General features: G+C 39.6%; 2 protein-coding genes across 11 annotated transcripts in view; one reads left to right on the top strand and one right to left on the bottom strand.

Moving 5' to 3' along the window:
• CORIN (corin, serine peptidase) overlaps positions 1–12,362 on the top strand; it is a 306,982-nt gene that overhangs the window by 226,653 nt on the left and 67,967 nt on the right. For all 8 annotated transcript variants that reach the window (XM_054029070.1, XM_054029074.1, XM_054029073.1 and 5 more), the window contains one exon: positions 4,656–4,801. In XM_054029070.1, coding sequence (XP_053885045.1) covers positions 4,656–4,801 — 146 coding nt within the window. The remainder of the gene's footprint in view (positions 1–4,655; positions 4,802–12,362) is intronic.
• LOC128837706 (uncharacterized) lies at positions 4,819–12,283 on the bottom strand. 3 transcript variants are annotated; one of them, XM_054029078.1, is made up of 2 exons: positions 12,068–12,283; positions 4,819–8,974 (listed from the first exon to the last, which is right to left on the bottom strand). In XM_054029078.1, the coding sequence occupies exon 2, from the start codon at positions 7,768–7,770 to the stop codon at positions 6,541–6,543; it is 1,230 nt and encodes a 409-aa protein (XP_053885053.1). In that variant the 5' UTR covers positions 7,771–8,974; positions 12,068–12,283; the 3' UTR covers positions 4,819–6,540. The 3 variants fall into 3 exon arrangements, with proteins under 3 accessions (XP_053885053.1, XP_053885055.1, XP_053885054.1); XM_054029080.1 differs by having other exon boundaries at positions 12,076–12,283; XM_054029079.1 differs by lacking the exon at positions 12,068–12,283 and adding an exon at positions 11,047–12,005.

Below are 12,362 nucleotides of genomic sequence, written 5' to 3'. Positions count from 1 at the left end.
AGGGAGGGATTGTCTTTGTCTACCTAGCAAATTAGGGGCTTAATAATACTAGCTTTAGTCACAAAATTTCAGTTGTTTTAAAAAAAAACAGCTTTACAAAAAACTAATGTTAGTAGAATTATTTTCATATAGGTCTCGAGTTTTTCTGTCCTATCCTAGATCATAAACAGAATTATTTTTATCAAGAGAAGTTACCACAGGGATCAGCATTGGGATTTGTAATGTTAAGTGTTGCCATTAAAATATGGACTAAGTAGTAAATTGTTATATTTGATTGATTCACAGATTATACTGATTTAGGAAGAACTTTGGACACAGTAATAGATAGAAATAGAAAAATTATTTGGAAGCTATAAAGAAATGGATTCATCCTAGTGGACTGTGATTTAACTTGGGTAAATGCAAGAGACAGAAATATAAATTATCTATTTTTAAATATTTAATTGCTGTCTGAAGCTCTTAAAAAGCAGACTATTTATTTACTTTCCCTTGGAAAATTCTAAGAATAGACTATTTTCCTAGAATCTGCTTCAGCCTTTACAAATTAAGCACACCCTTGTTCAATGATAGCAGTGATTACTCTGAAACTAGTGATTAATTGGTTTGAATAGTGCATACACTTTGTATTTGACCTGTCTTTTTCTGTAAACATTAAACAAAATTCAGCTAATGTAATTTTCCCTGCGATAAACTTTCTAAGTCCAAGTGCAATTTACAACCTTGGATTTCAAATTCACATTGTAATCATACATCTGTTATAACATATACCCATCTGATGAATATAAGATTTATTGACATTGGGGATACTCAGCTCCGTTTTCTATTCTAGGTAATACTGATCAGCAATTTTATTTCTGTTTTCTAGGTATATAACATATGCCCCTGCTTTATGAAGAGCACCTAATTTATCACCTTTTCATTATTATTTTGATCATTATGCTTTATTTTTAGTGTAGAAGACTTTGAAGAAGGTCACGTATAGTAAAGGGAACATGTTGAACCAGTTTTTGAAAATTAAGATGGCTATTATTGAGGCAACTTACTGATCTGTCATGTATGATTTCAAATTCTCTGCAATGTGACTCACCTTTAATAAGGCATTTGTAGTATCAGCCCTGGTCCTGTTAACTGAACAGTACATAGCACTTCTGCAGTGACAAAGGGCATGATCCTTCAAGCCCTCCACATTCAGAGCTTCCCTTCCAAGATTTTGAGATTACATTATTTTTATTTGCAAGTAGTTTCTAGTGATTTTGATTGTTTGATCAATCAGGTCTGTGGCATAAAGAATGTGCTGGCAGCAACAGATTTCTGGGAAGACTAAATTTCCTCACGACTGATGTCATTTAGATGTTCTCATCATTTTGTGCTGTGTCACCCCTGTATTTGAATTAATGGCATTTTGCAGAGATCAAGGAAATATTTCGTAGTGGCGTAGCTACAGTGGTGCAAGTGGTGCAATGCTCTGACACTTCACCTGGCAAATGGGGTCACAATGCCACTCACTCCAATTTAGCTTCTATGGCATGGGGTGAGTAGGGAGTGTTGGAGCTCAGTGGGTGAGGTGTTGGGGGTGGAATTGGGAAGGGGGTCCCTTACTTATTCTTGCAAGAAGGCCCTCTGGGGTCTTGTTACACCACTTTTATTTCAGTTTACTTTTAAATGAGTTTAATATTTATGGAAGGTGCTAGATTGAAAATCCTGGAAACTGAAGTCCCTGATTTAATACAAAATAGAGAGAGCTGCCTCACTGCTTTGCCAGTGACCATCATCCTTGTTCTCTGCTACCCATTTCTTCCTTGGACTTTCTGTTGGCTCTGTCAAACTAGTGTGGTAGTTTGTCTCCACTTTGTTGTGGTTGCCTATTAACTAAGAACAAGATTCAGACCACCAGTTCATTTCACACACACTGCCAAATAGCCAGCAAATGTCAACCTTGGTCAATACAACCAAGACCAGGTTTGAACTAGTGACCTAGAAGTAAAAAAAAGCCTCTGTATTCTGTTACCAAGCCTCTAATCCATCCAGTACCCCAGAAGGAAGACATTTTATTGGAACAGCAAAAGGCAATATTATTGTTCCTCTAAATCATGTGCTGTTTTTTCTTGCTATATTGCAAAGAGCTAACATCTGCACTGTTATTGGCTTCAGACATCTATTTGACATGTTAACTGCATTTTACTTATTCCCCCAAAATTAAAACTGAATGTCTTGTGGCAATTATTGGAAACTGTCTCCTCCGAGAGAAGGTTGGTTTTTTGAAGGGGTGAGGTTGAAGGAGCAGGGACATGTTGAAGGCACAAGTTACTCAGATGTTTCAGTAAACTAGACCAAAACTTTTAAAATCTACTTTATTGTTTTCATGGCTCTGGCTGTCATCAGAAAATAAGGAGAGCAGAAAACTCTGGAATTCAGAATGTTGAGGCCAAACTAAAAAACAATGTAGGTCAACTGTTCAAATGTGATTTGAATCAACACAGAGTAGTAAGCTTGTTTGGAGGAGAAGCACATCTAAAAGGAAACAGAATACTGCTGAGCCATAACAAAGCAAGTTGATTCAAGACCATTCTTATAAAATGAATCTCTTTATAGTACACTGTACCTCATTTCAAGTGGACACAGAAATAGAGTTCATTCTAAGTGAATCCTGTTACAGTCACAAGTAAAATAGCTGAATAGTTTTCTGTGGCTAACTAAAAAGAATATGCAGATGCCATTTGCCTTTACAAAAGATAACTGCCATTATCCACTCTAGTTTCCAGCTCTTGCCACACAGGCAACTGATTTTGCAACTTTTCTCTGCAGAATGCACTGTACACACATATACCTCTAAAATACATACACACTTCATTCTTACTATTTAAATGAAAGGTTCAGGCACAGAAACAAAAACAAACCTTTTTTTTAAACTCGCCCCCAAAACCAAATTAAATTTGAGAATAATACTGAAAATATTATGATGTCAGTATATGCATTGTTGGCGCAGTATGTATGACCTTGGTTTAAACAGCATGTTAAGTTTTGGTCACTACTTTTCAAAAGTGACAGAGCAGAAGGAGAAGAAGTCCAGAAAAGGACCATGAAAATAATTAGTAACATGGAATGACTTCCATATATGAGCCAAGATTAAAAAGATCAGTGCTGTTTAGTATAGAGAAGAAGCAAATTAGAGGTGATGTGACAGAAGCACACAAAATATAGAGAAGGTAAATTGGACCTTCCTGTTAAATAACTTTCTCATAATATAAGAACTAAGGGTACATTCACTGAAGTTGAAAGGCAACATGTACAACTGATAAAATAAAACCCTTTTTTGCACAATACACAATTAACCTGTGGAACTCACTGAAAAAAGATATAATTGAAACAAAGACCTTTGTAAAATTCAAAAAAGGACTGGACCATTCCATGAATATAAGAATATCATCTGCAGTTACTCAGCTAGAATAAAAATTTTTATAGATATATCAGCCCCTGATACAGGACATAAGCCAGTCAATAATTGCCTGTGGTTAGGAGGAAGCTTTGCCTATAGACAAGTTATTGCAAAATTTCCAATTATGGGTTTTCTTTCCATTCAATTGAAGTATTTGGTACTGACCATCCTGAGAGACAGGATACTAGTCTAGATGGACTATTGATTTGATCTGCTGTGGCAATTCCTATGTTTCTATGATGGAAAATAAATATTCAAAATCAACACAATTTTCTTGCCTCTATAGACTGATACAAATGTTGATGGTTAAAGTGACCACACCCTCAAAACTAGGTCACATTGTCTCAAACCATCTTAATTTTACAAAATTCACTGAAGTCTTTTGCTCTTTTGTTTTCCAGGTATGAAATCCCTAGACAGCCTGGAACCACAGGTTCAAATACAGGCAGGGTTGATTCAGCCCTGCAACCATCTGTGCAGTAGATAGTGTACTACAGCCTGTGAGTGGGTCTCTGAGAAGAGACCTTAAAAATCTAGAACCTGCCTGTTCTCTATGAACTTTAAAAGTTCCTATGGCACTTCTTTGTAAGATAAGGCATATGATCCAGTGTCCCTGGTCAAAAATTTCTTTTCCCTGCTAGTTGTTATGCAATGTGCTATGGCTGCTACCCTCCACATCACAAGAGACAATATTTCATTGGTGCAGTATGTACGCTCTTTGTGAAGTGCTTTGGCATCCTTCAGGAGGATGGTCTCAGTGTAGCTGAAATATTAGTATTGTTACACTGATTCATTTAAGAATTTCTTCTAGAAGAATATCTTTCCCTGATCTCTCTGCATAGAAAGGAGTTCAGTATCTTTTGCTTTAAGAAAGGCTTCTCTGTCATTTCCATCTGAGTGAAGGGTGTTTGTAAGAAACTTTACAATTGCTATTGTGACTTTTATGGTATGACTCAGGTAATAGTTTGCTTACCATAATTTTCTTAACAAAAATATCAGCAGTGATGAAACATTTTAATATATTTTTTTTTTAGTCTAAGGAAAGTAAATGCATGTAAGAAAAGTTTTCTGTCATATAAGGAAGATTAACAGCTTCCCCCCGTCCCCTATCTTCAAATCCTCAGCTAGGAGTGCTAGTTTCCAGCAATTGTTGGTAACCTGTCATGACATGTTTTTCCACCCTATGTCTTTACTCACCCTCTCCAATTCATTCCTCCAGGACGCTGTGTGAGCATTCCAAAGAACGATGTGAATCTGTGCTTGGAATTGTGGGCCTGCAGTGGCCAGAAGACACAGACTGCACTCAGTTCCCAGAAGAAAACTCAGACAACCGAACCTGCCTAACACCTGATGAGGATGTGGAAGGTTACTAGTTAGATTATTTATAATTGGATATTGAATATAAATTTGTCGCTTGCCGTAAGTTAGTGATCCCATTTCATACTTGAAATTATATTATGTCAAGTAGGTGAATTAAACTCTCAGTATGGCTAATATACTGTGCAAATGATTCAAAATCAGATTTGGGAGAATTTCTGTTTCTTCCAACTACGTATTATCTATTTACATCTAGGAGAAAGTTTTGTTAAGAAATTGAAGAGCTTTTATTCTGGGGAAGGATAAAATTACTCTTATTCTGATTACCCACACTTGAGATATCTGGGTAACAAAACACCTCCCACTTGCCTGTATTTGCATAGGAGCCCAGTTACCTGCAGACCTGCCAACCTGCTGCTGTGAAGCATTACTGTTTATCTAAGGGCGAGCCAAGATCTTGGCAATGCTAAACAAACAAGCTGTGATCCAGTCTTTGCTTAAGAAACCAATTCTACAGATGTTAGTGTCCTTGCCAACTACTGTCTGCTCTCTTTCTCCTTCTGGGGGAAGGTCTGAAAGGACTGTATCAGGCCAACTTCAACAACGTCTGACTACCTCAGATGTCTTGATCCCATCCATGCTATTGCTCACCAAATATTGTTGATGCAAATCAGGAGTCTGGAACACATGAATGGAATTGCCTTTAAATGATTCTGTTTATTCCCTATAAAGAGAGGGAGGCTGGTTTGTACAGTTGCTCCTCCAAACTGAAGGGCCTCAGCTGTGGAGTTGGGCAACTCCATCCTGCCTTTCATTTTTTTGTCAGTCTTTGCTAATTGCTGTGATAGTGAGGTGACATGAGCTAGAGTATCAGCAATATGCTTATTACCCTCAACTCTTTAATCTCCCTTTCATTTGACTAAGATGTAGATGTCTCCACAGTCTCCTGGTGTCTGATTGAGATTGAATCACAGATGAGAGCCACAAAAAGAACAGGAGTACTTGTGGCACCTTAGAGACTAACAAATTTAGTTAGTATTGTCGGAGAATAACAGAGTTCTCACTTTTTGTTTGGGTATAGCAAATCAGATACTTTATTTTCTCTCTATCAATTGCATAGAGGGAGAGAGCTAAACAGGTCTCTCAACAGGTAAACAATTACAGCAAGCATTTATACCTTTTGTTACAGACAATAATGAGCAACAGCTGCATTTTGTTTATACATAGGTCATTCTGATATCTTGTTTTGCTCACTAATGTAGACTCTTAGTCTACATTCCATATTATCTACACATTATCTACACAAGGTCGCAACAACTTCTCACACAGTTCTTTCCCACTCGCCTCACACATTCCTCGCTTCTACAAATCTTCCGTTATTAGGGTTACAGTTAGCCTGACTCTTGCTAACAAACTGTCATGCATTGCAATCCCCTTCCTGTCAGTTCTTTCTCTGCTTCCACAACCCCCGCTTTTGTACTACTAGTACAACAAACATTCTTAAATCTCTATTTGCATTAAGTTTTGGAATTCAGATTTTACATCAGATGCTTTAACCTTAGGGGTTTTGATTGGATGTAACGACAATGCATGATGAGCATGGACATGAAAGGTATTACTATTATTTCGTCCTTTACAACAACAATAACATACTCCTAACAACAACACAAGCAATAACATTCCCATAGCGATAATGTGATGAGGTTGTTGTACAGTTTTAGTCATAAAACACAATACATCATACTTAGTACATAAGGTGGACACTCTATTAACTTTTTTTTGAAGGCTTACTTTTCAACTTGATATATATATTGAAGTATGTGAATTTGCCCTTGTATTTCAGAGATTTTCTGAACCTCTGGTAACAGTGAAAGCAAATTTTGAAATCGATCAGGTACTAAACTAGTCCAATTAAAGGGTATCTGGAACCTAAGGGCTACTTGCAAAATTCTATCTGCAGGCCAGTAAATAATATGATTGCCTGCAGTGGTAATGAGATTAAAATGTATGTCTTGCAATGTGGTGGCTTTAACATACACACAGCTATCATTAGCTTGAAAAAGTAAGTGTCCTGTCAGTGTAGTTCCTTGTCCCCTACCTTCCCAGCAAACATAGTCATGAAGAGTAATAACTGCTCCTGGCTTCAGTTTACGGATACACTGAAGCTGTGGGGGTTCAAACAGCCAAAATGTCCATTGACTCCCTAACCCTATCCAAATGTCAGGTGTAATCCCAGGAGCACTGACTAAAAATCGATTGGGCATGCCAGGTAGTCTAATTTTCCAGATGTCTCGGTGAATTACCCACATGCATCCTCCCCATGGACCCGGCAGGATTCGGTATGTGGGAGCCCACCCGCTCCCAACCGGTCCATATGCTTGGAAGGAGCCCTGAGAACATCTGCACTTCCACCCAGAAAGTCTCCAAGTATGTCTCCATGGCCACAGATCAGATGGTACTCCTGATGTGTCTGTAAGGGCAGTGGGCCAAGCCTGATGCTGTAGATCATTCTGAATGGCCATTAGCTGGTCATTCAGGAAATCCTGAATTTCTGAACATGCTAGATCCCACTGCAATGCCTTCCCAGCCTCAGTGATATTCAATACCATCTCTGTCAGCAACTTCTGGGTCATAGAACTAAGGGCAGAAATAACATGTAACTCACCAACTCCAGCCTGCACCTGGGTTAGTTGTGCTCCAGAAACAAGGCCAATGGCGTTCTCTAGTTGCCCCAATTTCTCATCATGTTCTTGGTTCTTAAAAATATTCCAAACTGCTGTTGCACTATTGGCCCCATCCCATAGGGATCCGGTCAAGTCTCTCTTCTTTCTAGAAGAAATAACCCAAGCCCTCTGTTGTGCTAATCTAATGGCAGTCTCCTGTGAGCAATTTGGGTATGTAGAGGTAATCTGGAAACTGGATAAGGGCAATGAAAATTTAACAGTCCCTAGTGTAGTGTTAATCACAGTCCATTGATATCCTAATACATCTCTCTTTGGTGTAGTACTATACCACATCTGTTGGTTGAACACCTTTATGTTCTTCCGGGAGGCATTGATATTAATGGCATAAGAAGGGGTGTATTGCAATAAGGTACAGGTCACATTATTAGTCACTGGAATAATTTCTATGCAGGTAAAATTTCCAGTGGCAAAACAAACTCTGGGTATTCGTTTAATTGTTCACTAATTGGGTGACCAAATAACAATAAGGGCCTCTCTCATTTAACACAGTGCAAATTCCAGGAACATTCGCTATAGAACCGATCAATTGCAATTACAGATTCTTGGGGTTCACTGGTAGTGATATCATATATTTTTATCTCCACGGATCCATTCTTTTCCATTCAATTGTTCACTTATATAGGATATCCTGAACCTTAAACATTTTTTTTCAAACAATATTTAAATAAATCACTAAAGTGTGAAGGCCTTGGCCATTGGTTTTATCAAATATATGGCATTGTCTGTATTTGGATGTGTTACAAGGGTAATAGTATAATGGAGGAGATGGCAGGGGCAATGGCAACAAGGTGCCTTTGGTACTTATAATTTAAAATCCAATTAGGGAGGGCAATACATGCTGAAGGACTTATCCAAAACACAGGGCGCAGCCTGTAGAATAAACCCCAAAATCCAATCAATACCACATTCCCAAGCATAGGTCCCACAAGTTTCTTCCTGCCAGTGTATAATTCTTTGTTTCTTCACCAGGGTCAGGTCTAAATGTCTCTTGTAGGCAGGAATCCCTGGACTTTGTGGTTTCAATGAAGCAAGTGTTCCTTCGTCTCTTTTCCTGAAACAGTGTGGTTTAGCATTATACAGGGGAGAGGTTACTAGCACATCACCCTGTAATGGTTTTGCTTCTTCTAGAAAAATCCAAAGGCACAATAGGTCTGTCAGTGGACAAGGGAGAGGTTACTAGCACTTCACCTTGTCTTTTTTTCCATTTTTCTGCTGTCCAGAAGGCACAGCAGAGCTAGAAGGCTTATCAGTCAGAGAGTCCTCCCGAGGTGAAGGGATCTTTTAACAGTGAGAAGCATGGGTCCAGGTAGGCAGTCCTTGGCACTTCACAGCGGTGTTGGTGGTTAACAGGACTTGGAAAGGGCCTTTCCAGTGTGGAGCCAAAGCAGTCTTTTGTTGATGGACTTTACATAGACTCAGTCTCCTTGTTTCAATGAACGGCAGGGCTGCTAGGGTCTTTGGGTAGCACTTCTTTTATCTGTGAGAAAAGAAACCTAACACATTTTATTAATGCCTGGCAGTGTTTTGCAGATCTCATAGTTGCTTGAGCACATTCAGGCCCCCCTTTTCTTGGCTGTCAGCCAAGTCTTAGCTGTGGGCAGTGTCCTTGGATGGGGCCAGCGTCTTATATTTGGACTGAGCTTGCTAGCTATTTTTTCCAGTTAACTCATTCTGTTCTTTTTCCTTTTTCCCTTCTTGACTTCTTTTAACCTACAAAGGAAACTTCCACTCTTCACCCATACACCTTTTCCCAACAATGAACACATACACATTGCCATTATACAGTACATTAGTCTTATTACTCAATGTATGCCATGTACACCCTTCCAGTAAAATAACTTTATTACAGAGCTTTGGAGCAACAAACCAGGACAAGCACACCCACTTTTGAGGAATCCACTCGGTACAACCTCTGGTGTCCAATAGCTTTCCTCCCTCCCCACCTTCTGGCTAGAAATCTGAGGTAGCCAGAAGGAGCCCATGTGCAATATGGGGAGTGGGTTAACCTTCCATGTCCTTGCTTCCAAAGACTATTGGTATGCAAATTTTAACAACAATTTTTCAATTAAAAAAATCTGGCCAATGAAGTTTCTTTTTCTTACTTAAGCAAATGTATCAGACTTTAGTATATCATATTTTCCTGATTTATCCAAACACTTTGTATTCCAAGTTGAATAAAACAAGTATCTGCTTTTTGATTTAACCCTTCTATTTAATTTTGAACTAGACTGTCTTTTATGAAAATATTAAACCCAACAATTCTGGCCACAAGACAAACACCACAAGACAGGACATAGAACACAAAAATAATTCCTATTGTGCCAGTAAATACATGGTACATTGAATGCTGTTCAGCTGGCATCCGTTTTCTCTGATGATCTGAAAGACAAAAGAACAGAGGTCTACCCCTTCTGGGTAGTCAATCATTGCTTAAAATATTTCCTTTATATACACATACTCTTGTTGATTTTAGACAAAACAGAAGAATTACCCCATATTTCCTTGTATTTGTTTCATAGGCAGCCCAGGTTTCAGTGGCTTCTACCTTATTAGTTAGAAAATTGCATTAATACGGATGCTTTCTGGCTTGCTTCCAGATCCAAAGCTATCCACAGCTTAAAGATTCTTACTTAAAAAGGGACACAATTAACTTTCCCAGACTTTTGATTGCCTTTTACTTCTAACGTCTGCTTTCAAACACACAGTGATCTGAAAAAGACAACACAACCTATATTGGTAGGTTTGCATTTCTTTTACCTTTACTACAATACACAGTGCACATATTCTGGGGAAAATGCACATCCTCTCCACAATTCAATTTCCACAACACTAGCCACATCAATTTTTACACAAGGTGTAACTATTTCTTTTGTGCTTACAAAACCTCCATGCACCCCTAGTAAAGTGACAGCTCGACCACACAGAGCCAGGGGCACTGTCCTTCTCTCTGTTTACCAGATCTTTTATCTGCTATTTTGTTACCCAAAAACAAATTCAAATCTTTTATTCTCCTGGCTTTGACAACCCTGCTGCAGCCATAACCTTTGGTCTTTAGTTAAAACATTTTAAATCTTGTAAAGCATTAAGTCACCTTAAGGATTAAATGCCATAAAATACCATATTAAACAACACTAGTTTCCTGTGTCTGGCAAAAGTATTCTCGGTTTTTGCAACTTTAAACAATACCAATTCATCTCAAACTTATAAAACACAGATCCCACAAAAACCAATAATCTATTTGTCCCGGTGCCTGGTTTTCCTGTACCAGGCGCAAGGGAGTTAAGTAAGTCGGAATGTCAAAAGATCTGGATTCGGGCCAATCAGTGCCCAGGGCTGGCCAATCCTGGGTGCAAAGCTGCAACAAGCATCTCTTCGACATTCTTTTCTGAAGGCCATTTACTTAACATATAATTCAAAGGGCTATCCTTTGAGGGTTTTACCAGAGACCCACCCATCTGCCTGCTGACACTCTAAGAGAGAATTACACAGAGAACAGAGGGAATTATGGCCTAATAAGATCTTATTACAGGAATTTCTACTAATACTGACCGCTATAGGGGACCGGGACAGAAGGATCCCAATTAGACCTCAGAGCTTCATTGCACGCGATGGCTTCCACTCTGAGGAATTACGAATGAGAGGCTCAGTTCCGTCCACACACCTAATGCCCAAATGTATAAGACAGAAATTCATTAACTGGAGTTGCCAGTAACTGTCACCGAAATATCGGGTCCACCTAGCTGAGAGCCAATAACAGCCAGACAGGGATAAGGAAGAGTTGCTTTATTCTGCAGAAGAAAGGAGAGCGTTGCACCTTGGTACAAAGACTCTGTCTTACACACATTTTACCATTCCAATTATTATCCTGGGGATTTGAAATCCCCATGCTTATAATTACTTACTCCTTTCCTTCCACTATGCCCTCAAAGTTTCCAACCTGTTTTCCAATCTCTCTATCTGTTGCCTGCCCGCTTGGGCCCAATCCTGCTTTTCTCGCTGAACCGTCCCTTCCATGGGCACCGGCTTTTTCACTACCAATTTAGTTAGGAGGGTGGGCTTCTCAACTAGCCCCACCCTTCCTGGTCTCTTCCCTTAAACATTCTTACTCACAAGGCTACCCGAGTCCTCCCTCATGAGGCTTGCCACCTGGGCAAAATGCATGGCTCATTGGCATTTAACTATTCAGTTTTCTCTTGTGGCAAACACACTGCTGTTACAGCATATGCAAACACAAATGGTTAAATTCTGACAAGTCCCTGAAGGACCGGTACTTGCTTAGCCAGTGCTTCCTTTTTTGCCTGGAAGTCCTGTCTCAAGGCTTGCAACTTGCCCTGGGCGTAGGGTTGAGCTGCTGCCTGGTTCATGATCTATGCTCTTAATTGCTCAATTCTAGTTATCAAGTACACAACTCTTCCTATTACTCCAACTTCTCTATTGCCCAGTCCTGCTACGACTGGTGTGGATCCACCTGACACCCTTCCTGGTCAACCGGGGTGGAGAGAGGAATGCTAAATCCCTCTCCGGTTCTCAGACTTACTGCAGCTGAGAGTAGGCACAATGTCATACTCACACACGTACGTCCAGACTGGCCATGTCTGTGTATAACATTCAGAGAAGGTGCTGTGCAATCTCCAACTTGCTTCCTCTCTTGGGAGGGCAGTTCTTTTACACCCTGGGGTCTCCTGGGGCGTCTTTTCAGTGATTCCAGTCCAGGCCAGCTGCCTGGAGGCTTCTTCAGCATCTCCAAACCACGCCGGCTCCAGGGTTGCAAAGGCAGACTGTTGGATCTCACTGGACAGTTAAGCTTTGCAAATGTAATCTCAGCACTGTAACTTGTATTGCCTTTGGTTTGACTCTGTCTATGT

This window comes from Malaclemys terrapin, chromosome 5 (genome assembly GCF_027887155.1).
Source record: "Malaclemys terrapin pileata isolate rMalTer1 chromosome 5, rMalTer1.hap1, whole genome shotgun sequence".
NCBI lineage: Eukaryota > Metazoa > Chordata > Testudines > Emydidae > Malaclemys > Malaclemys terrapin.
This window is presented reverse-complemented; position numbering and strand designations above follow the sequence as displayed.